This window comes from Chrysemys picta, chromosome 1 (genome assembly GCF_011386835.1).
Source record: "Chrysemys picta bellii isolate R12L10 chromosome 1, ASM1138683v2, whole genome shotgun sequence".
Taxonomy (NCBI): Eukaryota; Metazoa; Chordata; order Testudines; family Emydidae; genus Chrysemys; species Chrysemys picta.
Genome location: NC_088791.1, coordinates 327,061,996 through 327,088,600, shown reverse-complemented (window position 1 = coordinate 327,088,600; position 26,605 = coordinate 327,061,996). Strand labels below are relative to the sequence as shown.

At 41.1% G+C, this 26,605-nt stretch overlaps 2 protein-coding genes across 20 annotated transcripts in view; both read right to left on the bottom strand.

The window, feature by feature from the left end:
* Positions 1-1,323: 1,323 nt before the first annotated feature.
* GPR83 (G protein-coupled receptor 83) lies at positions 1,324-8,590 on the bottom strand. Its single transcript, XM_065581664.1, has 4 exons — positions 8,204-8,590; positions 6,919-7,044; positions 5,111-5,244; positions 1,324-4,269 (listed from the first exon to the last, which is right to left on the bottom strand). The coding sequence occupies exons 1-4, from the start codon at positions 8,588-8,590 to the stop codon at positions 3,645-3,647; spliced, it is 1,272 nt and encodes a 423-aa protein (XP_065437736.1). The 3' UTR covers positions 1,324-3,644.
* MRE11 (MRE11 homolog, double strand break repair nuclease) overlaps positions 7,967-26,605 on the bottom strand; it is a 52,881-nt gene continuing 34,242 nt past the window's right edge. For 15 of the 19 annotated variants that reach the window (XM_065581649.1, XM_065581652.1, XM_065581651.1 and 12 more), the window contains 5 exons: positions 25,728-25,811; positions 21,473-21,531; positions 18,059-18,126; positions 17,127-17,205; positions 13,734-15,480 (listed from right to left, as the gene is read on the bottom strand). In XM_065581649.1, the coding sequence (XP_065437721.1) occupies positions 15,427-15,480; positions 17,127-17,205; positions 18,059-18,126; positions 21,473-21,531; positions 25,728-25,811 (344 nt within the window). In that variant the 3' untranslated portion in view covers positions 13,734-15,426. Of the gene's footprint in view, positions 8,713-13,733; positions 15,481-17,126; positions 17,206-18,058; positions 18,127-21,472; positions 21,532-25,727; positions 25,812-26,605 lie in introns of those variants that run through there. The other 4 variants (XR_010597894.1, XR_010597896.1, XR_010597895.1 and 1 more) reach the window with 3 other exon arrangements.

Sequence of the window (26,605 nt, the reverse complement as noted above, 5' to 3'; positions counted from 1 at the left end):
GTATAGTGACAGCTGGCTTTATTTTCCTGTCAAGGAGTAAACACAACCTCCAATCTTCCTACTGCTTTATACTCTGCCTTTTAAGGGGAAAGCAGCTTAGGTATTAGTGTCACAAATTTTTTTTTCCTCCTTGTTCATCTCATCCTACCATTGCCTCTCTGAAAAGTAAACATCGCTGTCATCTTTGCCACTTGTGAGATGTTAGGTGATAATTTTAGACCACTAGTGTTAATGTCACAATTAAATTAAGCACCTAGAACTTAATTAAGTAATTACCTTCATGTATTATCAAATATATAGATTTCGGCAAAATTACTCCAATTCAACGCTTAAAGTTTTGGCAGAGCTTGGGAAATTTTCTGTGAAACAAATTCCATTGATTTACTTCATGATGGATTGAGATATTAAGATTAGTCCACCTCAGTTTTTCCCTTTTGCTTCTATTTTCACTTATCTAGATAACAAATAAAAAAAAGAGTGCTAGGAAAAACCATCAGATTCTGAAAATGACAGCAGGATATTTTTCTTTAGCACTAATGCATATTTGTCTGAAGTCAATTAAAAGTATTTCTGTGATGTTTCTTTTCATGCACTAACCTGGACTTGTTTTACAGATTATTTAAAGTCAGTGGCCAGTCTCCTCTTGAGGTGCTGGAGAAGGTTAATTATTACATAACTAGTTCAAAAAATACCATGTTAACAAAGTGCTGAAAGATTTCTTATTGGCAATATGCTATCAAATGCATTTCTTCCTCTTTAAGGTCTCAGTCTTGCAAGGATGTGCTTGGGCAGGCATCCTCTGGCCTCTGTCAGCCTACGTACTATATGCTCTTTATCATAAATTTTAATGAATGGGGGTCAGATACTCAGCCACTGGAAATCAATGGAACAATGCTGAGTTACACCAGCTGAGGATCTGACCCATGGGCTATGTTTGTGGGTAAAAAAAACCCCACAACTGATTTTTTTCAGTCACATTCTTGCTATAAACTCAAATGTCAAAAGGTTAATTTCCCCCCCACGATCTATTGTTCGAGTGGGGGGGGGGGGTAATGGCACCAGGCCCTGAGACTCGCATATGGGGGGGAGGGGTTAGTGGTAGAGAGGGTTGCTCACATATTTGGGGTAGGGGTGTAGAAGCAGCTGACTCTACAGATCAGTGACATGCTGACTCTTAGGACCTTATCAAGAGAGTAACAGAGTAAAGCCTGATTCTGAGACAGCTGGATAATGCCTTGAGAAGGAAAGCCCTAAGAGACCAGGGTGTGTGACATTCCCTCTGTTTAACACAGTGGTGCGTATACAGTGATAGGCTAGCTGACAAATGTTGCATACATTTTATTTTCTGTAAGTATACAGCCATGAAAAACTTGCACAAGTCAAAAGCGCTAGAAATTGGTACAGGACATCAGTTACAACTGGTTTCTCTTTCCATTCATGTTATTTTCATTTAAAAAACAGTCTTCTCTCTCCTTTTACTATTAGCTGCTGAGTGTTTCATGTAGAACGGGGCACCTTTGGATAGTAATACACTGATAATGGCCAGCTGATTTCCACACCATGCACACATAGGTAAACATCACCGTCCACGATACGGCTTCTGGAGGCTCTGGAGTTTCCTTGCTTGGTATCATACATCTGACCTGCTATTTTAAAGCAGATAGTTTGTGTGTACATGATTCCAAAGAGGTAATGTATACAGCATTTTAGAAGAGAACATATATAGTCCCTTGGTTTCTGAACTGAGAACAGCTATACAATTGCATTACAGAGCAAGGGAGCAATGCTAAATTCTCGAGGTAAGTTGCAGGATTTTTTAGCTATTACGTGATGTGATGCAGAGATACTCTAGTAAATAAGATTCTAAACCAAATACAAATTGGTTTGTAAGCACTACTGTTCTAAATGAGCTTGTACAGTACTTTCAATGCACTAAGAAATGATTTCCTGATTTTAATTCTCTGACCAGAAGAACTTCCTAAATATTCTTTCATTTAACTAGATTTCCTTAAAAAAATTCCTGGCAAAATTTGCTGAACTGTCAGCCAGAAGTCCAAAGTCATCCTTTGTTTGTTTGTCTATGTATTTTAAAAAGTACAGTTTCTTCCATCAGTGTGCCTCAACCCTGCCTTACAGAAAGCATCTATCGGGGTAATAGGCCAGTTCCATTTTTCCATGTCCATCCAACCTATTGCATCTCTGATGATAATTTGGGTGATGGCGCTTGTGATGCATTCACTTGGAAATGGACTGAGACCAAACCATATATCACACAGGCCAATGAAGAGCCATTACCAGGTGTAAGGTAGTGTACTAACCACATGTAGCGCTCCCTTGTGTCAGAGTGCAACCCTGCAAGGGAGCCTCATCCCCAGCACCTCTGTATTGGTCCTCTCCTCACCAGGTCTTCCATGGTTTGGCCCTCCGGCCAAGTCACCTAAGTTCAGTCTCCTTCAGGGGTAATGAAAGGTCCAAGCTAAACACCCAAATAATAATTCTTCTATCCCTCTAAGGCTGCACTGAAGCAACCTCACAGGCCTTCCCTCTGAGGCGCCCTCACAAGAGCTTAATCTGCCTCTGCAGTGGGGCTTGCATGCCCCATCCTCAAGGCTGGTAGGGAAACTGAGGCCCACCCAGGGGACCGTATTAAGTGGTTGGCTTTGCTGCTTCAGATATGCTGCTGTTTCCCTGGGCCACTTCCTATCTCTAAATCCCCCTTAGGCTGCTTTCCTACAGCCTCTGCTTAACCCGGCCTCCGTTTGGCGCTCAGGCTTCTGGCTTCCCACTTCTCTGCTGAAGACTAGTAAGTCTTCCGCAGGGACTTTGGCAGCTTCCCCTAGGGATCTCCCTGCTCCTTGTAGCTGTAGCTTAGGGCTTTCCCCAATGAGCCGGTGCTGCTCCCTGTGAGTTCTGCCTACCTGCAGGAGAGTCTTGCCTTCTCTGCAACCTCTCCCTCCCTGGCTATACAGTCTTCTCCTAACTCTTTCACGGCTGGGGTCAGGAATTAGCATTAAGTTACTATATCACCATCAGCGGGGGATGGCTGCTAGGTCATAGGCAAGGTTGAGCTTGGCTTGCCTTAAAGAGCCAGCCACCTGTGACCCATCGTAACAGCTTTCTGTCACTGCTAAATTGGGCTGGATTTAGCGCCATAACAGTGAAATTGTCTCTTCACCAATCCCATATTCACTACAAGACATTTTTAACACTGAGACTCAATGTACTTAGATAATGGTTTCAGTGTTTTGGTTCTAGCTCAACAACAGGCAACACACATACAAACCTCCTAGGAAAAAGGACCGGACTGGACAGCATTACCGACGGATAACAATACACAGAGTTCTTTGCTAGCCGTCAGTTCAAAATCAGTCTGACAATTAAAAGGGTTTTTCCCACTTCTCAAGGGCTTTGCTGTCTGTCTTCTCTTTGGAGGCTGTATAGATATACTACCAGTCTGCATTAAAGAGATAACTCTTGCTGATAGGAATGCATTGGGGTCTCTACACAAACAGCACGCACATTGGTGTGTGCACTCTAGTGAAGTAGTCAAGGATTCCTGTGTCTCTTCATCACACTCATCAGCTTTCACCAAATCCACCTGCAATCCTGGCGCATACTCACATGTTCCCATTTTATTGCATCATTCAACTCACAGCTACTATAGGTTCAACTGAAGTGATGTCTGTCTTCCCTGACTGGAGATTGGAGGTTGATGGAAGGACATGGGAGACCTGAGACCTCTTGAAGTTGCTGTTTTCTGGCCAGGCTACTCTGTAGGATGGAACTGTGGATGGAAGCCTGTGCTCTTTCGGGCTAGGTGGTTTTTTGCACATGTTGAGCAAAGACTTCAGTTCCAGTCTGAAATGTTCATTGAGCCAGCAGTAAATGAAGGGGTTATAACAGGTGCTGCTCATTGCAAACCAGTGAAAAGCAAAGTACAGGGCATTGTTGGTACGAATAGTTTGGCTGGAAAGGAGGACGACGTAGCAGTTCAAAGGAAACCAGCAAACAGCAAAAAGGATAACCACCAACATCAGCATCTTAATGGTCTTTTTCTTCTTCCTCCGAAGGGCGAAGTACTGCTCCGTGGTCACATCCCCAATGGCATTGCGCAGCCAGAGTTTCTTGGCCACTCTCAGGTAGGCAGCAGAGATGATTAAAAGGGGCAGAACGTAGAGCAAAATGAACGTTGTTAAGTCTAGATACTTCCAGAAGAGGTCAGCCGGTTCAGGGAAATCTGGGAGACACAGGCATCGGGTGACGTCTTCACTGCAGATAAAAGGACTGATCACAATGAATGAACAAACATGCCTGGGTATCACAGTAAGGGAGAGAAAGACAAGACTCCTGTCATGCAACCAAAGAGCCAGATCCTCAACTGGTGCAAATTCACTTCATTCCATTGACTTCAGCAGAGCTATGCTAATTTACACCAATTGAGGAAGTGGTGCATAGCGTAGCTTACAAGAAATGTGATCAGAATAATTTCTCACTGCATGCCTGAGATTATGATCTTCTTACGAAACTAATTAATTGCAACCTCTAATTACCAGCTGCACAAAATTAAGTTCTTAGGAGTGAAGCGAAACTCTCTCTGCCTTTCAATGAACTTCCGTATGTAAAAGGTAATAAAAAATCTATCACCTTTATGACCCGTTCCATCAGCAAAACACTTCACAAACATTAATTAACCCTCACAACAGAGGGTGACAGGTAGGTATTATTATCTTTATTCTACAGAAGAGGAACTAAGACAGAGAGGTTGGGTCACTTGCCCAGGGAGCCAAAGTTAGAGCTGGGGTTAGATAAGAACCAATTAGGGCCTTATTTCCAGTCCTGGCCTCAATCAATGGGCCAGATCTCTAGCTGGTGTAAACTGCCAATTGATGCAGATACTACGTATCTGGCCTGATGCATCTGACACGCTGTGTTGTTGATGAATAATACAAGAGTAGCCATTGTGAAAGGTATCGATGTGCACTATGGACCAGATCCTCAACTGTGTAAATTGACATGGCTTCCTTGTCTTCAGTGAGGCTACACTTGCGTGTCCCTGCTGGGGATCTGGCCCCATATTTTTCTGCAGAACAAAAGCAGGGATCAGCCTTACCTGTATTCAAAAGTGAATAGTTTTTGATAAATAGCATGTGGGAGGGAGAAACACGTTGCCATAATCCAGATGACAGAGATGTAGACAATGCCTTTTGCAGGGGATATGCGAGGTTTCAGAGGATGCATTATAACCTGTTTGGAATAAACAAACACGTGGCCTGATGACATTTTAATAATTATGCAATTTTCCTCACATTATCTCCCACTCTTAAATACAGCAGTAATCACGGCAATTTAATGACCAAACGCTGCATGGAAGATGCCTGCATTCAACCTTCTATTGACTTCAGGTTACAGAACCAGAAAGTGAACTTGACTCTGAATGAAAGCTGAACTGAAGTAATTATCTTTCGCAGTCCAAGCTGAGAGAAATGGATAAAGTAAGGCCCTGATCCTGCTACTGCAGCTGCGAAAGTGAACTTCTGCACCCACATGGAGATGGGTTGACTTCAGTGGGCTCCTGGGCAGGCACAAAGTTCTGCCCTTGCACATCAGTTTGCAGGTTGGGCCTAATTCAACAATATAAAAAAAGGCAGGGATGGAGGCTTTTAAAATGCTTTCAATGTTTGTATTCGACAGCATCAGTGAAACAAAGAAAGGTGGGTTTCCAGTATCATTACAGCCAAATGGTTTTCCGACAAAAAATGCATTTTCTGAACTTTCCTGTTGGGAAAATTGAAATGAAAGCTCCCAAGATCCCAGGTTCCCCACTCCCAGGCTGGTGGGCTCCCCAGCACCCTGCCCCAGGATCCCAGGGCTTCCAAGCTGACCAACTCCTTGGCTCCTCAGCAGCCCCTCTAGTATGGAGCTTGCGACCAGGCTCCCTGCTCGCCCAGGCTCCGGGGGCTTTCAGCGTGCTAGGCTGCTGTGGCATCTGGATTGGACATTATTGAAAAATTCCATGTGGGTGATTCTGCAATGGAATGTATGGAGAACGCTCCTCTCCCAGCACATTTTGCATATCCTGCCTTGTGTGCCAGTTCAGAACACACATTTTTTTGGAAATGCAAAATTTTCCCTGGGATAGAAATTCCAGGTCCTGCCCAGAGCTAAATATACTATTTAAATTAGTGTCCCCTGTAAATCATTTATTTGACAGCTCTGCTTCTTGTGTGAATTTAGCATATTAAGTTAAGGTCTGAAGATGCAGCATGTACCTGCATTTAGAATAATACATAATATTTTGTGAAGTGCTTTGAGATCCTTGGCTGAAGAAGTACAAGCAGTTCAGTCAGCTTCACGCCCCCTCTCTGAGGCAGGTATTACTACCCACATATTAGAGATGCAGAGAGGTTTGTGCAAAAGCCAATGGCTGACCCGGGAACAGAACCCAGGACTCCAGACTGCCAGCGCACCCCCTCGCCCAGTGGTTTTGTACTGGTGACCCCTTTCACACAGCAAGCCTCTGAGTGCGACTCCCCCCCTTATAAATTAAAAACGCTTTTTATATATTTAACACCATTATAAATGCTGGAGGCAATGTGGGGTTTGGAGTGGAGGCTGACAGCTCGCGACCCCCCCCCCCGGAATAACCTTGTGACCCTGAGGGGTCCCGACCCCCAGTTTGAAAACCCTTGCTCTAGCCCCTAAATTGTACTTATTCCTCCTCCTTAAGTGATACCAGAGAGCTGATCAGAAAAAATATACATCACCACCTTGGCAATTCTTACACAGAGTGCCCTGTGCTAAACTCCTTAGGGTCTGAGTCTGAGGTGTTCAGAAAATGGTTTTTAATTTCTTATTTTAAAATAAGGGAATGCTCCAGCATTTTCAATTCATGGCCATTTAGCTTAAGAGAACTCTCACCTGGTGTCTGTCCACTGCGATTGCTGTGAGAGTCAAAGCAGAGACATGGAGGGAGCAGTATTGTGCAAATCTACTGATGTGACACATCCCCTTCCCGAATATCCATGTGCTGTTCACAAACCGAGCCTAGGAACAGTCCAGCAGGGAATATATTTAGCTTTCTACGTGCATCATTTGGGTACTTTTCACATGCCTGACCTTCGACTTATTGTGCCATTGTCAGCACACTATTAGCTGGTCTTGTGGTCATTATCTGGCTTCCATCCCAAAAGGATTATTAAAAATCTACAGGTCACAAACAGGCTAACATATCACTCCTTTCTTTTATCTAATCTCTGTCTCCTTTGATTTATTGGCTGATTACTGAAGCCTGAAATAGGACATTAAATAGAGTCAAGACTTTTCGGGAGGTGATCCAGAAATACAGTTATGTTAGTGCCACTTTACTGACCAGGCAATATGCACCAGCTAGTATGGTGGAGCAACTTCTAATGCATTTGTTTGACTTCCTTCAGAATATTTTCCTCCATACCCAAAGAACTGCCAACAAGTCAGTTCCCCTCACCCAACCATCCCTGCTAGATACATGGATACTCCTGCATTCCTGATCTGGATACAATGCAAGTATCTCTTTTCACCAGATCATGTAACATGATGCTAATCATTAAGATGCTAATCATTAACCATTTTTTCTTTAAATAAGGGAGATTCATGGTATTACATTGGAAGCTCCTCAGGGGAGGGAAAATAACTAAATACTAAAATTGTGAAACTACAACCCTATTATATTTACTAGTTTAGTGCCAACAATGTCCTTGGGCATAAACCACAGGTGCAATTTTAATTATTATTACATTTCTAACTGGATCATAGAAATTATAAAAGGAAAAGACCTGTTAAATCTTCCAAAAAGTAATGACTCCACCCCTGCAGACATTTAAAACTAGTCTGGAAAGATTACTAGCAAGTGTATCATAGAACTATCTTGCATTAGCAGAGGATAAACTGAGAATATAACTCCATATAACAGGATAAAGAAAAAAAGTCATTACATTAACTCTAATGCTTTAACATGACTGGAAGCCCAAATTGCAGCCTCGCATTTACTACAGTGTCATTTGTCATTCCAGTGAGTGCAAGTAACAACAATCAGAAGCAAACTCCACACACTAAGCTATTTCTGTTAAGGGAAGAAAAAGCAAATGATACATTTTCCATTACAGATGCTCATAATATACAGAAAAGAAGCAGAGCGAGAGGGAACAGACTTCTGTCAGGTTCTTACCAAAGTAAAGGGAGTATTGAGCAGCGTTATCATTATGTCTGCTACAGCTAGATTCACAATGAACAGGCTGGTAGCGGAGTGCATCCTTTTGTTTTTGATGATGACGTGACAGACCAGGACATTCCCAAAGAGCGAGAACACTATGATGAAGGAGTATGCCACAATGAGCAGGGCTTTCACTGTAAGATTTTGAGACTCTGCCCCATATCTTCTCCTGCCCACAAAGCTCTGCCAGTCAGCAAGTGTGTAGTTATTCCAGGAAAAAAAACTGGAGATGTTGGGTATTTCAAAAGATCCTTCAAAACTTCTGTTGATGGGAAGCTTTGCTGATCTCTCAAAGGCATTAGCTAAGTATGGGAGAGAGAGCCATATATAATGAGTAACCATTTCGGAAACGCTGCTTCTTTCTTCAGATTCAGAAATAGCTCATCTATGAAACAATACTGTGTGTCCAGTCAATGGGAGGCTTGACGAGCTGTCGCTTGCTTTCCGTAGCACAATCTTCATAACTGTGAACAAAATGCAGAAATGATCAACCAAAACAACAGCAGGTGATCCTGACAAGCGCCGTGGCTATGCAGATCTGACACTCAGTCAGTGTAGACTTCTCTTTCAGCACTTTTATATCTCCCGTCTCAGGCAGGCTGCTAGCAAGAATCTCCACCCATTGGATGCTTAATATTACTGCTACACTGATGTGCTCACTTTGTCCAAGATTGCACTCCTACTGGGTTTTACTCCACGCCTCCCACTTCTCCTCAGAGATAATTACATCTGTACTATATAAGAAAAAGAAAATCTATCTGGTTTCACCTGAGCATCCTTTTCTCCCCTGTCAGCATCCTGACCTGCAGCAGCATCTTCTTGTAAATTCTGTTCTGTTTATAAACCAACACGTCTGGTAGCTGTGCTGCATTCTAAGAGAGATTCCAATTTAAAAATACAATTTTAACTGTATTTTGGGCTCATTTCAGCCTTGTTTACAGCACCGCTACATTGACTAGAGCTAGTAGTAATGTGGTACAGCATAGAAAATGAATAACAGAGTTAGACTAGTTCACTCTATTAAAATGTTTCCCCCCCCCCCTTGTAAGCTAAAAGGTTATGTGGCTTATAACTGGCTATTGTTCAGCCTCTCATTAAAAATACCCAACAGTCTATGTATTAAAGGTCACTTTTTATTATGTTAGTGTTTTTCTAGAGATATTTTTCTCGCAGGCAAATCAAAGCTAATCTTCCTATCGGCAGCTACTTTCCCCTCCTGGCCAATAGAATAAAAAGAAAATGTTTTTAAAAGCTAGATCTTACATTGTGTATTTCGTATTTTATACATACACAGTATGTCATGCATGTCTAGCTGCTGGGAGAATTGATGAGCACCTTCATATCATAGAGCCAGTGGGTGTGTGTTGCCTTATATATTAAAAATGCATACACTTGGACTTAGATTGAGATGGAAATAGGAGACAGACTTGTTGAAAGTCTCTGGGTAATGATAAAAGGGGTAAAAAACAAGGGTGATGTCATGGTAGGGGTTTACTACAGACCACCTAACCAGGAAGAAGAGGTGGATGAGGCTTTTTTTAAACAGCTAACAAAATCATCCAAAGCACAGGACCTGGTGATGATGGGGGACTTCAACTACCCAGACATCTGTTGGGAAAATAACACAGCAGGGCACAGATTATCCAATAAGTTCTTGGAATGTATTGGAGACCATTTTTTATTTCAGAAGATGGAGACAGCTACTGGGGAGAGGCTGTTCTAGATTTGATTTTGACAAATAAGGAGGAACTGGTTGAGAATTTGAAAGTGGAAGGCAGCTTGGGTGAAAGTGATCATGAAATGATGAGTTCCTGATTCTAAGGAATGGTAGGAGGGAGAACAGCAAAATAAAGACAGTGGATTTCAAGAAGGCAGTCTTTAGCAAACTCAGGGAGTTGGTAGGTAAGATCCCAGGGGAAGCAAGTCTAAGGGGGAAAACAGTTCAAGAGAGTTGGCAGTTTTTCAGACATTATTAAGGGCACAAGAGCAAACTATCCCACTGCATAGGAAAGATAGGAAGTATGGCACGAGATCACCTTGGCTTAACCAGGAGATCGTCAATGATCTAAAAATCAAAAAGAGTCCTACAAAAAGTGGAAAGAAGGACAAATTACAAAGGATGAATATAAACAAATAACATGTATGTAGGGACAAAATTAGAAAGGCCAAGGCACAGAATGAGATTAAACTAGCTAGAGACAAAGGGTAACAAGAAAACATTCTATGAATACATTAGAAACAAGAGGAAGACCAAGGACAGGGTAGGCCCATAACTCGGTGGGAGTGGGAGAGCAAAAACAGAAAATGTGCAAATGGCAGAAGTGTTAAATGCCTTTTTGTTTTGTTTTGTTCAGATGTCTAACATAGTAAATGCCAGTGAAAATGAGATAAGATCAGAGGCTAAAAGAACAAATTAAAAATTATTTAGACAAGTTAGATGTCTTCAAGTCACCAGAGCCTGATGAAATACTGTGATGTTGCACTCAGCAATGCTTTATAAAAATGTTTGTAAGTGTGAATATGATGTAACTGGAATATGCTTTATGCAAAAGGTCTCTTGTAAGGTATCATTACAAAACTTATAATCTACTGAGTGTGTTCATCCTATTTGTATGAATGTATCATTCTTGTATCTGATGCTAGGAATATGTAGCATAACTCTGAGGTCCTATTGTAATTATACAAAGTGTGAGCCATTAATGGTGGTTTAGACTCTTGATGGCTCCCATTATCTAGGACAATGGACTGTAGATGGCTCTATTTACCTGCAAATCTCCAATGCATACTTGCGGGCCAGTCCTGGAGGAATGTTGGGGGGCTCACAGGACATGTGATCATGTCACCTGAACTGGAATCCAACTTTAACCTGGTGCTTTTCCATTTAGACAGAGGGGTGGGAACCCAGAGAGAGAGACAAAGGATTCCTGCCTTGTGCCAAAGCTATAAAAGGGGGTGGAAAAGAACAAAGGGGGCCAGTCATTAAGAAATCCCCTAGTTACCACCTGAGCTGGAACTAACAAGGACTGTACCGGGAAAAGGATTGGGCCCAGACTAGGAAGGAGTCCAGTCTATGAAAGAAGCTTATTGGAACATCTCTGATGGTGAGATTTCATCTGTAATCAGTTTCTTACTGTATTAGGCTTAGACTTGAGTGTGTTTTATTTTGCTTGGTAACTTACTTTGTTCTGTCTGTTATTACTTGGAACCACTTAAATCCTACTTTTTATACTTAATAAAATCACTTTTGTTTAACCCAGAGTAAGTGATTGATACCTGGAGGAGCAAATAGCTGTGCATATCTCTCTATCAATGTGATAGAGGGAGGACAATTTATGAGTTTACCCTGTATAAGCTTTATACGGAGTAAACTGGATTTATTTGGGGTTTAAGCTCCCAGAAAGACTGGTGCTGGGAAAGTTCCTGTTAACTGAGGAGCCTTTGGGCTAAGTGAACCTTATTTTCTGGGAACTGCAGGGGGGCATGGCCCAACCTCTTGGTCTGTGCTGGAGATGACTGGTGTGTCAGCAGGAGTGGAGGAAAGCCTTTTCTGACAGGGGCTTTGTTCTCAGTGGTATCCCAGCACATCTAGTGACAGTCTGAGGGAGTTTCTGTGACCCAACCTGTCACAAATACATCCTAAAATACTCAAAGAGCTGACTGAGGAGATATCTGAGCCATTAGGGATTATCTTTGAGAAGTCATGGAAAACAGGAGAGATTCCAGAGGACTGGAAAAGGGAAAATATAGTGCCAATCTATAAAAAAAGAAATAAGGAGAACCCATGGAATTAAAGACCAATCGGCTTAACTTCAGTACCCAGAATGATAATGGAGCAAATAATTAAGCAATCAATTTGCAAACACCTAGAAGATAATAAGGTGATAAAGTCAGCTTGGATTTGTCAAAAACAAATTGTGATAAAACAACCTAATAGCTTTCTTTGACAGGGTAACAAGCCTTGTAGATGCGGGGAAAACTGCAGATGTGGTATATCTTGCCTTTAGTAAGGTTTCTGTTTATGAGAAGGTCATGTGAGACAGTATCAAACTTGGGAAATACAACAGAGGAGCTACTATAAGGTGGGTGCATAACTGGTTGGAAAACCGTTCCCAGAGAGTAGTTGTCAGAAGTTCACAGTCAAACAGGAAGGACATAACAAGTGGGGGTCCTACAAGGATCAGTTCTGGGTTTCGGTTCTGTTCAAGATCTTCATCAATAATTTAGATAATGACAGAGAGTACACTTACAAAATTTATGGATGATACCAGGCTGGGAGGGGTTGCAAGTGCACTGGAGAACAGGATCAAAATTAAAAATGATCTGGACAAACTGGAGAAAGGGTCTGAAGTAAATAGTATGAAATTCAATAAGGACAAATACAAAGTACTCCACTCAGGAAGGCACAATCAGTTGCACACCTACAAAATGTGTAATGCCTGCCTAGGAAGGAGTCAACAGTGTAACGCTGTTGCAAAAAATGCAAACATCATTCTAGGATGCATTTGCAGGAGTATTGTAAGCAAGACACAAGAAGTAATTCTTCTGCTCTACACCACGCTGATTAGGCCTCAACTGGAGTACTGTGTCCAGTCGTGGGCGCCACATTTCAGGAAAGATGTGGACAAATTGGAGAAAGTCCCGAGAAGAGCAACAAAAATGATTAAAGGTCTAGAAAACATGACCTATGAGAGAAGATTGAAAAAATTGGGTTTGTTTAGTCTGGAGAAGATTGAGAGGGGACATGATAATAGTTTTCAAGTACATAAAAGGTTGTTACAAGGAGGAGGGAGAAAAATTATTGTTCTTAACCTCTGAGGATAGAACAAGAAGCAACGGGCTTAAAGTGCAGCAAGGGCGGTTTAGATTGGACATTAGGAAAAACTTCCTATCAGAGTGGTTAAGCACCTGAAGAAATTGCCTCGGGAGGTTGTGGAATCTCCATCATTGGGGATTTTTAAGAGCAGGTTGGACAAACACCTGTCAGGGATGGTCTAGATAATACTTAGCCCTGCCTTGAGTGCAGGGGACTGGACTAGATGACCTCTCGAGGTCCCATCCAGTTCTATGATTCTATTATTACCAGGCCAGAGCATACTGTACCATTCTCAACATTATTAGTTCTAGAAGTAACATTTAAATATAAAACTAGTTATGTTATATATAAAGGAGGTTATTTTACCTGTGTAGTTTAAAAAATATAATACCTTTGAGTTTTATAGTGATATTTGAGAACTGTGGTAATTAATCTAGAAGTAGTGCACACAACTGGACTATAAATCTGAGAGCTAAATGGGAGACCATGTAAAAGAAGATAATAAGAAAAGACATAGGAAACATTTGATTTCACACAGAAAATAGACAAAATATCTAAAGAAAATGCAGGATTGGCTCCTTGATAACCTGTGTGACTGGGACATTAAAAAAGCTCCCCTCAAATAAGCACTACGATGAAGATTTTTTTTTAAATAATTTAGGAGGCTGTTAATTTATTTTCAGTACAAAATTTTATTTAGCTAGCAACATATAAAAAAAGCTATGCTTTTACATTTAAATCCTTCAGATTCAATGCAAAATAGTGCCATACAACTTACAACCATTGTTCACATAACATTATATGGGGTTTTTATGACAGGAACTACATAAGGTAACTTTTCTTATTAGTGAGATTGATGGCAGTCTGGCATATTTTTGGCTTCTAGCACAAAACAAACAGTCCCCCTTTAAAGAGAAGCTTATAGCAGCAAGTCTATGCATAGCAAAAATAGCCATTGGTGAAGAGGCAGGAGAAGAGTCAGGCCACTGCAAACACTGCCAGAGTAAGCGTGCTCTGATACCATAAGGGAACAGATTGCTTTCAAAACTACAACCAATTATTTAATACCTTGAGGGACAAGTCCTGGATCTGACAACTTCCACAGAGTTCTCAGAGCCTCTATGGCTCATTTGGGTTCACAACGGCAAAAGTGAATGCAGACCCGGGGTGGCCATGATAGGTCAGAACCATGGCCACACAGCTGCCAAACTCCATCTTGCTCCAGGAATAGTTCATGCTTCTGCACTTTCCCACCCAACTGTTGTATGTAGCGGAGTGCTTCTTCAACATCCCAGAGGCAGTCAGTCAGGGAGACCAAACGGGCCACACAGCCCACCGAGAGGTCTTGCAGTTAAGCTCCAAACTGTCCTAGCTCTCAGGATGAAACTACTGAAGGGTAGAGCTGTGGTTTCTCAGTTGGCACCAAACGTGGGGAAATCTTGACTTTTCAAAATAGCAACTGCTGTAATTCCTATTTTGATTGTTTTTCTGTTCTCACTTTGGAAACAAATCGTTCAAGCATTATTGAATGCATTACTGAATTAATGCTGTTTCAGTGGGAATACTGAAAATAGAAAAAACAACATGAAACGTATCATTTGCACAAATAAACAGAGGCAGGGTCTCATCCATTACTGGCCCAATTCCATATTTTTTATACAGGTAAGACTAATGCCAACTTCTGAGAGTTTTACTTGCACAGCTGCAGGGTTCTATCCTAGAAGTCTCACTTGAGTGATAGAAATATGCAAACCAACTTAACCTAAAGCCATTTTCTAGAATTGCAGGCAGAATGTCACTTCTGTACATTTCTGACATTTTATAAAAGACAGTAACAGCAGACCCTTTCCGGGCATTAATAGTTTTAATATTGAAAGTTGCATCTTTGGGTCCTTGAATTTTTCTGCTAACCATACCAAACTGCAGATAAATGCAATGTTCGTTAGGCCTGAAAAATACGTTAACTGTATCCATCCATGCATATTGCTTTAATTTATTCCTCTATAAAATTTAAAACCCAGTGAGAAATTTTATAGAAGGAAGAATTCTTTTATATACGTCCCCAGAGATGAAAACAACCTTTTAGAAGTTTTACAGAAGGGAAAATTTTCAAATTATCCTACGGAATATTTCTCAAAGTTTTTACTATTAGGCCCTGGTATTTACATCTAGTAACCCAACATATGCGTCAAGTTATGTTGCATAAACAGTACCACTGAGCGTTAATCTTTCACAAAAGAATTGAAACATTAAGGCAAAAAATAGTTTAGAGTAAAACACTATCTAAAACCTTGCATATTGTTTTCTGATTCCATCACAAGACCTGGGCATTTGTGCAGTGTGATTTTATATAATGAATCCAGAATCATCTGTGCTTTCTTCTGGAAGTAGCAGTGCTCTTGAAGGGGTCAAATTCATCCTGCAATGTAAAAGTTCATTTTAAAAGCTTTCAAAGCATTTTGAATTACAAAGGCAGAATTAACATGAGAGTTGGCTAAGGCAGAAGGCCTGCCATCTTACTCCATATTTTCCACTTTGCCTGTTTCTGTTAGTTTCTTTCTTTTTGTTCTATTATTTTCAATATGAAAGGGGATATTATTTATTGATATAAACTGTAAATACAATAACATCATAAAGAGAGCAGTAATCAGGCTAGTTTTTAATCTGATTGGAATAGATATTCTGAGATTAGAATCAATCATTTCCAAATATGCCCTAGTAAAACAGGAAAGACCTCTCTCTCTCTCTCTCGCACTACATATATTCCTGATATCTGTAAAAGAGAACATAGACACAATATATCTGCAGGGGTCAGGGAACAATTCTGTCCCCCTTATCATACAGCACTGCACAACTGTTTGGCAAAGTTCTTTACCATAGTCTCAACCAGTTTGCCTGGTACTGAAGTAAGACTGCAGAGGCAATCTTAGCAATTATAGACCAATAAGCCTTTTTTTTTTTTTAAACCACCATTACACTAGCTATTCTCCAGCCTTCTGACACAGAGGCTGATTTAAGTGATAGATTACATACCCCAGTTAGTAGGTGTGCAATTTCATATTTCATAGAATCATAAGTGTAGGACTGGAAGGGACCTCAATAGGTTATCTAGTCCAGTCCCCTGCACTCAAGGCACAACTCAGTAATAACTAGACAATTCCTGACAGGCGTTTGTCTAACCTGTTCTTAAAAACCTCCAGTAATGGAGATTCCATAACGTCCCTATTTGTTCCAGCGCTTAACTACCTTGACAGTTAGGAAGGTTTTTCTAATGTCCAACTCAAACCTCTCTTACTGCAGTTTAAGCCCATTGCTTCTTGCCCTATCATAAGGAGGATAAGGAGAACAATTTTTCACCCTCTTCCTTGTAATAACATTTTATGTATTTGAAAATAGTTATCGTGTTCCCTCTTAGTCTTCAGACTAAACAAACCCAGTTTTTTCAATCTTCCCTCATAGGTCATGTTTTCTAGACTTCAATCATTTTTGTTGCTCTCCTCTGCACTTTCTCCAATTTGTCCACATCTTTCTTGAAATGTTGCTCCCTGAACTGGACACAATACTCCAGCTGAGGCTTTATCAGTGTGGAGTAAAATGGAAGAAGTACTTCATGTGTAGTGCTTACCACACTCCTACGGCTACATCCCAGAACTGTAGTACAATAGTGTTATATTGTTTACTCATATTTAGCTTGTGATCCACTATACCCCCCCAGACAGCTTTCTGCAGGATATGACTTTTATGAATTTTTAAAAGCTGCCTTTTTGCTTCTAATCATGTTTTTTACTCTGCTGTTTAGTCATGGTGATTATTTCTGTTTTTTTTCTGTATCTTTTTTTATTTGGGGCATACATGTCGTTTGAGCCTCTATTATGCATCTTTAACTAGTTTCCAGTGTGCAGGCATTTTATCCTTGTAACTTTTCCTTTCAATTTCTGTTTAACTAGCTCCCTCATTTGTATCCCTCCTTTTTTGAAATTATGATATACCTTTAATTAGTTTAATATTTTGAAAAGTGATAATATGAAGTTGTGAGAATTATGACAAGAGAAGACCATACTGTACCTCATCTGATTCAAAGTCAACCCCTCTAGTTATTTGGCTTTGTGAGCTCCTTTTGCTGGATGTAGACGTGCTTGACAACCTTAAGGGTTACAACAGGAAAAACTTAATAATCATCACAGAGCACGGCACCAGAACCAGACATTCTAAGTTTTCTGTTTGGCCGGACCAACCCTAAATAAAAATATTGTTTGTAGATCCCATTATCCTGTTAATCCAGGTCACAGAGTTCTTAGGTTGCTGCTAAGTGTATGCATTAGTTCTGAAAACATGTAACAAATGGTTTTAGTGGAGGAATTCAGAAGTGATGTTCTTTACATGACAATCAGTTGACTGCTGGTTATTAGCAATGGGGATTATATTTTCAGAAGAGACACTCTCCTAGGTGCATCCCTAAACAAAGTGACCAGATTTTCAAAAGTATTCAGCAACTCCCAATGAAAACAACAGGAGCTACTGTGTACCAAGGCCTTTTAAAAAGTCTGGCCAGATGCCTATATGTGAGCAAGAGTGGGGTGAGGTGGGGGAACTGAATACTTCTGAAAATCTGGCTAGTAATTAATATACTTTAAAATATGGTAAAACATACACATGGTCCGTTCTCATCATGGCAACATGCACTTTCAAGTCCTTCAACTGCATTTTCTCATACTAGTTGCTGAATGTCTCAAAAAGAAAAGAGGGGTGGGGAGGAACCTCGCTCAACCACTATGAAATTCCCTTACATCACAGAAGCTAATTTTTCTATTTAAAACAGTTGAGCACATTTTTAATTATATATTAAATTTTGAATTTTTAAAAGTGAGTTTCAGCTAATGTAACTCTACTGACAATCAGAGAAATATAGTGCTACAGCCCAACTCATGTATACCACTCCAGAGGGGCTTACAGATCCTCAAACGGCTCTTTGCCCTTTTTGAAATAACTGTACCAACCTTTGAGTAAATTTGGAAGCAGCAGTAAAAGAAACTTCTTCCACATCAGAGTCATCATCTATAATGTCCTGGAAAAAACAATAATATTTTACAGAAGGTAGCACATTACGTACTCTTTTGGGATGAAACATGTAGTGACAGCTACAGTGTACTAGTTATTTCGCTCTTTGTTTAGTGTTTTCTGGAGTCTACACTTCAAACAATTTAACCTGGATAAAACAAAAAAAACTTCATAGGGACTACTCACATCCTTAACTTTAACCTTGTGCTTAAGTGCTTTACTGGCTTGGATCATGTAGTCTGCAAGGTGACTGGTAGATGGGACTCAGACTCTCTCTAGGCTTACAACTGTTATCAAGTTGTCCAAATTATTGACTTGCAAATTGACCCATTTTCTTTTCAAGTTCTCAAATCAGTTCATCCACAATATTTGTCCTGCTGGCCTTGCGGGAATCTCACACATTGGCTACAAATGGTGTAGTAAAGAAATAAATTTTGGCCTTAATTAGTATATTTTGCCTTTATTTTGAAAAGGGCAGTTAATCAGGGCTGGTCTACACTACACAGGTCGACGTAGCTTTGTATAGGTCTACGCTTAAGTTTGGCTCCTACCAATGTAAGTGCTCTATTACACCAACTTAATACCACCTCCCCGAGTGGCACAGAGTCACGGTCAATGTACTTAGATCAATGCAGGGTGAGTGTAGACACTGGGTTATTTAGGTCAACCAACTGGCCTCCAGCAGCTGTCCCACAATGCCCTACATCGACCATTCTGGTCATCATTGTGAACTCTGCTGTCCTGGGGTTATGGAGGCCAGAAGCCCTGCTTCCCCTTTGAAGCCCCATGAATTTTTGAAATTCCTTTTCCTGATTGCCTGGCGTGGCGAGCACACCTAGCAGCTCTCCATTGTTGAGTGCAGCTGCCCAGCTGACCATACTGGCTACATGCTACAGAGACACTCCAGCCTAAAGTGGACAGGAGACATTGGTTCTGCTGGGGAGGGAGAAGAGGCTGTGCAGGCACATTTACGAACCAGCCGCAGAAACATTGACATCTACAAGCAGATTGCTTGGGGGGGATGCAGAAGGGGTACGACAGGGACTAGCAGCAGTACTGCATGAAAGCCAAAGAGCTCCGGCAAGTGTACCAGAAGGCCAGGGAGACCAACAATAGACTAGTAAAAAGCAACAGAGGGTTCTGTGGCACCTTTAAGACTAACAGAAGTATTGGAGCATAAGCTTTCGTGGGTGAATGCCCACTTCATCAGACACAAGACGTCTGATGAAGTGGGCATTCACCCACGAAAGCTTATGCTCCAATACTTCTGTTAGTCTTAAAGGTGCCACAGGACCCTCTGTTGCTTTTTACAGATTCAGACTAACACAGCTACCCCTCTGATACTTAACAATAGATCTGCTTTTACAAAAAGCTACATGCCATACCCAAGCATCTCCCCTCCTCCCAACACTGTGGATACATCTGAGAAGCCAGAGTCATAAGTCCCTGCTGTGAACAGCAGGGAGGAGGAGGAAGAGTATGGGGGGAGAGGCAACCAGGGGAATCCAGCTTTGCAGCCAACCAAGACCTGTTTTTGACTCCACCACACTCGAGCCAGTCGAACATGGGGAAGCCTGATGCAGGGGAAGCAATGTTGGGTAAGTGTGTAGTTTAATTTTAAATTACAGGGATGCACCACAAAAGTAGCAGGACACATCTTGTGACTTATCCTTAATTTACTTGTGCTAGAAGAGGTCATGGTACAACCAACAGAGGGTACAACAAACCCTTTAGAGTTTGCTGGGGGGAGAGTGGGGAGAAGGGCACACAAAACAGTTTATGTATACAGGGCTGTCCTGTGAATCCTCCAGAGAGATCTCAATGAAACTTTCATGGAGGCACTCTCCAGTCCTCTTTCAAAAGGTTTCTAGGGATGGCTGCCTTAATTCTTCCTCCATGGTAGTAAAGCAACAGAGGTTAACCACTCGGCAATAATTTCTGCAGGCACCATTGCAGTACACAGGCTAGCAGCATATGGTCCCAGGCAGCTTCAGGATGCCTGCAACAGCTGTGCTCTCTCTCCCTGTGCTACCCTCAGGAGTGAGATATCAGCTCAAATCACTACCGCCTATGGAAAACGGTGCCAGTATTCAGTGACATTGCATATACTACTAGAATCATGAAACTCAGCATTTCCCCAATCTTGGCAAGCCATGCTCACTGTGGCAGGTGCTGTGCACAAGCAATCCCAAGCAGAAGTGAGAATGTAGTGCTTAAAACTTTAGAGGTGCAAGGGGAGTGAGTTCAGAATCTTATGTTTCACCTTCCGTAGTGAATACACGGACGATAACTCTGTGTGTTTTATCTGCAGCTGCTACCATTGCAGCTTTCAGGGTTTCCCCCTCCATACCCACAGAACACCTGAGCCAGATTGCTGCAAATCCGTGCACTATGTACTGCACATTGCCGAGAGTCATAGTCCTGCACAGCAGGGGGTGATTAATGGCCCTGCACACTTCCAGGAATATGGCCCCAGCAGTGGGTTTCCTGACTCCAAATTGATTCCTGACTGACTGGTAGCAATCTGACATTGCTGGGTTTCCACAGTGTGATCAGAACTTGCTTCTCCACTGTCAGTGCAGCTCTCATTTTGGTGTTCCTGTGCTCAAGGGCTGAGGAGAGCTCAGCACACAGATCCAGGAATATGGCCTTGCACATCTGAAAGTTCTGCAGCCACTGCTCATCATTCCAAGCCTGCATTACGATGCGATCCCACCAGTCAGTGCTTGTTTCTTCTGCCCGGAAGCAGCGCACCACCATCTGTAGCTGCTCCGTGAAAGCCACCAAGAACATGGAACTGGTTCTCACTATGTCCCACAGCAATCTGTCCTCCAAGAAATCATCTCATTCCTTGCAGCTCTTCTTGTGGCTCTGCAGATACTGCACGATTGTGCATCCCGCTTGCAACGCTCATGACAACAGCACAGATCTCGCAGGCTCCATGCTTCTGTTGGAGATGGCAGACAACGAGGAAGGCTGCACGGGTTTGTGGGATACAGACCGTTCCAAACTAGGAAGTTGACTCCATACTTCCAGTTACCCATGCGTGACTTGTCTCAGCTCCATCATGCCTTGCCAAAACTTCCTAAAAGACAGTGCACTGCTAAGTTGCACAGTGGGATACCTACCCATAGTGCACTGCATTCTGCATCGATACAAGCACTCCTGGTCAGTACGTGCACCGCCGACACAAGGAGCCAAGTAAGCATGCACACAAGTGATGTGCTAACTGCAGTGGCTGTATGCCGATATAACTTGAGACGACATAAGCTTGTAATGTAGACATGGCCTCAGAGTGCTATACACAACACAGTAGTATTACAACTTTACACATATGCAAAATAGCTTCTCACCTCTGAGTAATTCTTAGCAGATGAATTCCGAGAGGGCTGTTGTCGGACAGCTTTAAAGGCTAAAATAAAACAGATCAGAACATATCATATGGAAGGCACTTGAAATAACCACATTTCATTTCTGACCACATCATATCACACAAGGGTCTCACCTTCACATTTTGATTGAAATGTATTTTACTACAAAGTATAAATAAAAAGGCCTGGTACACAGACTTACTATAGTTTACTTTTTATGATTTCTCCCACAACATACCAAACAAAATAGAGTTGTGCTTTTCCCAAGATAGTTAGTGGAGACAAAACCCATAGTTTCCTATTCTAGCTGGGGAAAGTATAATCCTACTGGTTAGATAAAACATTCACAAATACAAACTAAATTAACATTTAGTTCATATAGCTTAATATTAACATTACAATTTATTAACATTACAAATTTCACATGCACCTGAAGAAGTGGGTATTCACCCACGAAAGCTCATGCTCCTATACGTCTGTTAGTCTATAAGGTGCCACAGGACTCTTTGCTGCTATTACAATTTGAGAAGTCCAATTTTTCTGGATAATATATTTTTGCTTTATTTTAAGTCAAGTTTTCAGTAATGAAGAGTTTTATTCTAATTCTTGTAGCACAAGTCAACAAAACTGAAACAATCATTTGTTTCTCTCTGCCCCACCCAGTGTGGTATCTGAGACAACAAGGTGCTCATGCGGAAAAAGCCTAGATAAACAGATGCTGCAGTGTCTTCCAATATGGTACTTAGAATAGGCAAGACCTGCAGTATCTCTGATACTGTGATGTGTTAATTGCGAGAAAATGTTGATTTCTTAATGGTACTTATTGTATGAGGTTTCTTTTCAGTAAAGAAGAGAAACATTATTCTATTTATCAAACAAATGCAAAAACTACCTCATAAAACAAATGACTTCTTCTTACTCACTTTCACTGAACTGTGGTTAATTTGCCTTGCTACCTTTTACATTGGATATGATAAACCTGGCCTTGTTTAAACTGCAAATAGAGAAAACAGCTGTGTTCTTTTACAGATATCTGCGAGCAGTGCCTCACTGGTACAGTAGTCAGGTTTTGAAGGGATTCGGCACTGCTACATGAAAAACTTATTAGCCAAAGTGCATGCTTGGATTCCCAACTCGTAGGCAGATTCATTTTCAAATCAAGAAACAACTATCTTTAAGTGCATCCATTACAGTTTTAAATTCTCAAAAGTTGCCACAAATCAACCTTTTAAACTGGATTTGAATACACTGGCTCCATCAAGAAAAGTCATTTGTGTTTTTGGACAACGCTTTGGCTCTGTGGCAAAAGCAAGTTTCTCAATTTCTGTGCAATGTTGATAAGCTAAATCTCCAGTAAGGCCTGGTATTCCAGTGGCTCCCTGAAAACCATTTGCCACAGTGAGATACACCAGAATTAAAATGGCCTGTACTTAAGCAATACATGCCAGCAGGACATTTTATCATCAGCTGGTTCTCCTACTGTATTTCTAATTTAAAAATTTAATTTGACCTCCTCAGAGCCAGACCTCTACAGGTGTTCCAATTATCTAAAGTAAAAACCAGACAGATATGAAAATGTCTTGTTACTAAAAGTTAGAGTTTTCTATCACTGTCGGACAGTTACTTCAAGAGAGCTTACATTTTCACCACTTATTCTGGTGAGGCACCAATGAGCATTAATTCACTAATTAAAGGTCCACATTAAAATCACAATAGAAAAACCACATTTAAAATAGTTTTATAAATATGAAAAGCACAGATCACTTCAAGTCTGGGAAGAATTAAAATTTTCCATTTTTGACATGAGCAACTTCGAAAATCTGTCATATTTTTTACTCAAGAGCATGTATAACTTTCACAAGAAATGTAGATGTTTATTAAAAGATTTTTAGCATGCACTGCCTGGCCAATGAAAAGTAGTCTAATATGTCTGCAAAATAGGAGTTTTTAAAAAATACTTCCTAAAAACATTAGTTTTAGATTAAATTACTCAAAGATGCAAAGTTGTGACAGTGATTCAGAAAAAATATAGGCCTTGATCCTACAGTGTGATGCACTCATGCAAGCCCATGATAATGGAGAGCCCCACTGACTTCATTAGGACTCCATGTAGATATTAGGACCCAGCCCTATGGATCAGCTGGCAGGACTGGGGGCACAGCTGTTATTAAATATAATGCCATACAATATTGAAGACTGTGCCAATTCTAAAGGACTTAATAAAAACCCCCACTTGTGCTGTGGTCCTGTTTTAAATTAAAAATGGAAATCAGTAGTAACTTCAAATAAAACGAATAGGTTCACTTTGTGCTAAAGCTAATCCTATAAAATGCAGTTCATTTCTGAGTGATGCTCAAACAATGAAACGAGCCTTTATTTGGGCAGTGATGCAGATGAGACAAAGGTTACTTGGATATTTTAATTGAATCAGCCGCCACTTCTTTTCACAGCTAATCTTCAAATATCATTGAGTTAAACATTCTTGAATTAAAAGAGACTTTGAAAGTGGTAATTTTGGAGACTACAGTGGTTCATTTGCATTCATGTGCACGAAGGTAATAATAGGTCAGAATGTCTGGTATTAATTTTTCTGTTCCACATGATATACTCCAACTGAATACTTATAATAGAGTGAGCACAAGAGGGGCAGTACAAGGGAAAACTGAAAATAATGTTTTTATTAATATATGTAAAAAAATACAATATAAATCCAATATACTTCCAAAATGCAGAGGTTGTGCAATAAGTTTTATAAGGACAGGCACTAATGTACACCGGACCCTCGCTAGAACGTGCGTCTATATAGTGCGAATTCGCATATAACGTGGTCGCAGCCATGGATCCCAAATGTAATTACTTTAATTGCAATTCATTTTAACGCAGCCCTTGCTATAATAGGGTCCCTGCGTTAACATGGTACCACGCATGGATCCCAAATCCCACATTCTAGTGAGGGTCCAGTGTATTTTAAAAGATGACTTTAAAAACTAACATCTGCATAAAGAAGCCAGACAGTCTGCAATTTTAAATTGGTCTTTTTATAGGAACTCAAACTTTTTAATGACGAGATTTTGAAGATTACTAACCCAGTGTAATAATTTCAGAGATCCCGAGACAGAAAATTTTAAAAACTGCAACTGAAAAATGTGTTTTATAGAACTTCATTTCTAAGGCCTTGGCTACACTTACCCGCTAGTTCGGCGGCTGGCAATCGAACTTCTGGGTTCGACTTATCGCGTCTAGTCTGGACACGATAAGTCGAACCCGGAAGTGCTCGCCGTCGACTGCGGTACTCCAGCTTGGCGAGAGGAGTACCGCGGAGTCGACGGGGGAGCCTGCCTGCAGAGTGTGGACCAAGGTAAGTTCGAACTAAGGTACTTCGAACTTCAGCTACATTATTCACGTAGCTGAAGTTGCGTACCTTAGTTCGAATTAGGGGGGTAGTGTAGACCTGGCCTAAGTGTCCCAGTGATGAGCTGAATGACACTGGGTAAATCTAAGTTTAATATTTTCTTTATCGAGTCACTCCAGATTTACACTGATGTAACAGAGAGCAGGATCTGGCCCAAGGTCTCTAAACATACCACTTTATCTGTCATGAGCTCTACAAAAAATTCTTGTGGTGCAGAAGCTGTTGCTTACTGTTAGTGCTTAACTGTGTTACTTATTTGCACTCACTGGTACTAATGGTAATTGTATTTCCGGATTCCAAAATTACTTGTGTTATGCTCACTCTCTCTCTCTCTCTCAAGTCTTTCGTTTCACTCAGTATGACCTGAATAAACACCTCTCACCCCACGCCAGCCTTGTCCCCTTCTCTAAGAGAAGGCTTCATCACAAATCCAGAACTAGCCAATCAGTTTGGGCCACACAATTTGTGAGGCTTCAACAAAGACACTCTTCTGGATGCATTTTGCATTTGAAGGGGGAAGTTCTTGAAACAACCTGAACTCATCAGCTGTTAAAGTAGAGAGAGGCAGACCCATTAACCCCATAAATTAATCTTCTTAAAATGATAGGTAAGAGATGCGGTAGGAAAAGAAGTCAGCTGGACTAAACCTCACTAACAGTTCACCTCCCTACTTAATAACAGCCAAACGAAGCTCCATGTGATGGTTGAATTTTATCTACTGGAAATAAAGGTTGCATCATAAACTACTTAACTTCATTATGGCATTCTGCAAAGTGACAGCAATTTGAGAGGGCATATGAAAACAACACACTATTCTGAACATACCATCTATGATAGACATATTCTTGGTAGGAGTAGACACAGGCTTGTAACTTCTACTGCTATTAGACTGTTCTTGGGTAGTGTTTCCTGTAAGGATAAAATACACACACACACACACACACACACTCTCAATATTTAGCCCTCTTTGCATTTTTTCTGTTAATTATGAAATTCTAAAAAACAAGCATCAAAAGAACCACAACTAAGGGTACGTCTACACTGTAGCCAAGAAAGTGCTTCCCAGATCAGGAAGACAGACACTCACTTGCTCTGCATGAACTAGAGAGCTGAAAATATCAGTGTGGCTGGCAATAGCACAAGTAGCAGCTCTGGCTAGCTACCTGAATACATACCCAGGGTGTCCAGGCGGGTTTGTACTGAGGGGATAGCATTGGTGGCAGCTTGGGCTAGCTGCCTGAGTACACCCCCCCTCCCCCCAGAAACTGTGCATGTACTCAGGTGCTACCCCCAGCTCCACTGCTTTTTTCAGTGGAATACCAATTCAGTAATATTTACAGCCCATTTTTGTTTCTTCTTTAATGGTTTATAAGGAAGAGCCTACAGAACATATACAACACATTGCAGTGATTGATACCAATAATCAACAAGAATATTTGAGGGCTGAGTAAGAAATTTAATAAAAAACACTCATCTTTATCACAGTTCATACTCTTCAGACTAGAAAGTGGATAAAAATGGGAGCATGATTTAGCTTCTGACATAATGTCTGCCCCATGGCCAAAAACTTATTCCCTTTCTTGACAGTACATTGGGCACATTTTCCCATTAGTGGTTTCCATAACCAATTTATTTTTGAAGTGCCCAGTCTTAATTTGAATTCAGAGGCCCTGATCTCGCTGTCAGATCTGCTAGTCCCCCTA

What these genes read in the sequence shown, in the direction of transcription:
- GPR83 (XM_065581664.1), bottom strand. Translation starts at nt 8,590, where the DNA reads ATGGTTACTCATTATATATGGCTCTCTCTCCCATACTTAGCTAATGCC. An exon ending in TCAATACTCCCTTTACTTTG is followed by an intron (nt 7,045 to 8,203) that starts GTAAGAACCTGA and finishes GACTGTTCCTAG; the next exon opens with GCTCGGTTTGTGAACAGCAC. An exon ending in TCGCAGTGGACAGACACCAG is followed by an intron (nt 5,245 to 6,918) that starts GTGAGAGTTCTC and finishes TATTCCAAACAG; the next exon opens with GTTATAATGCATCCTCTGAA.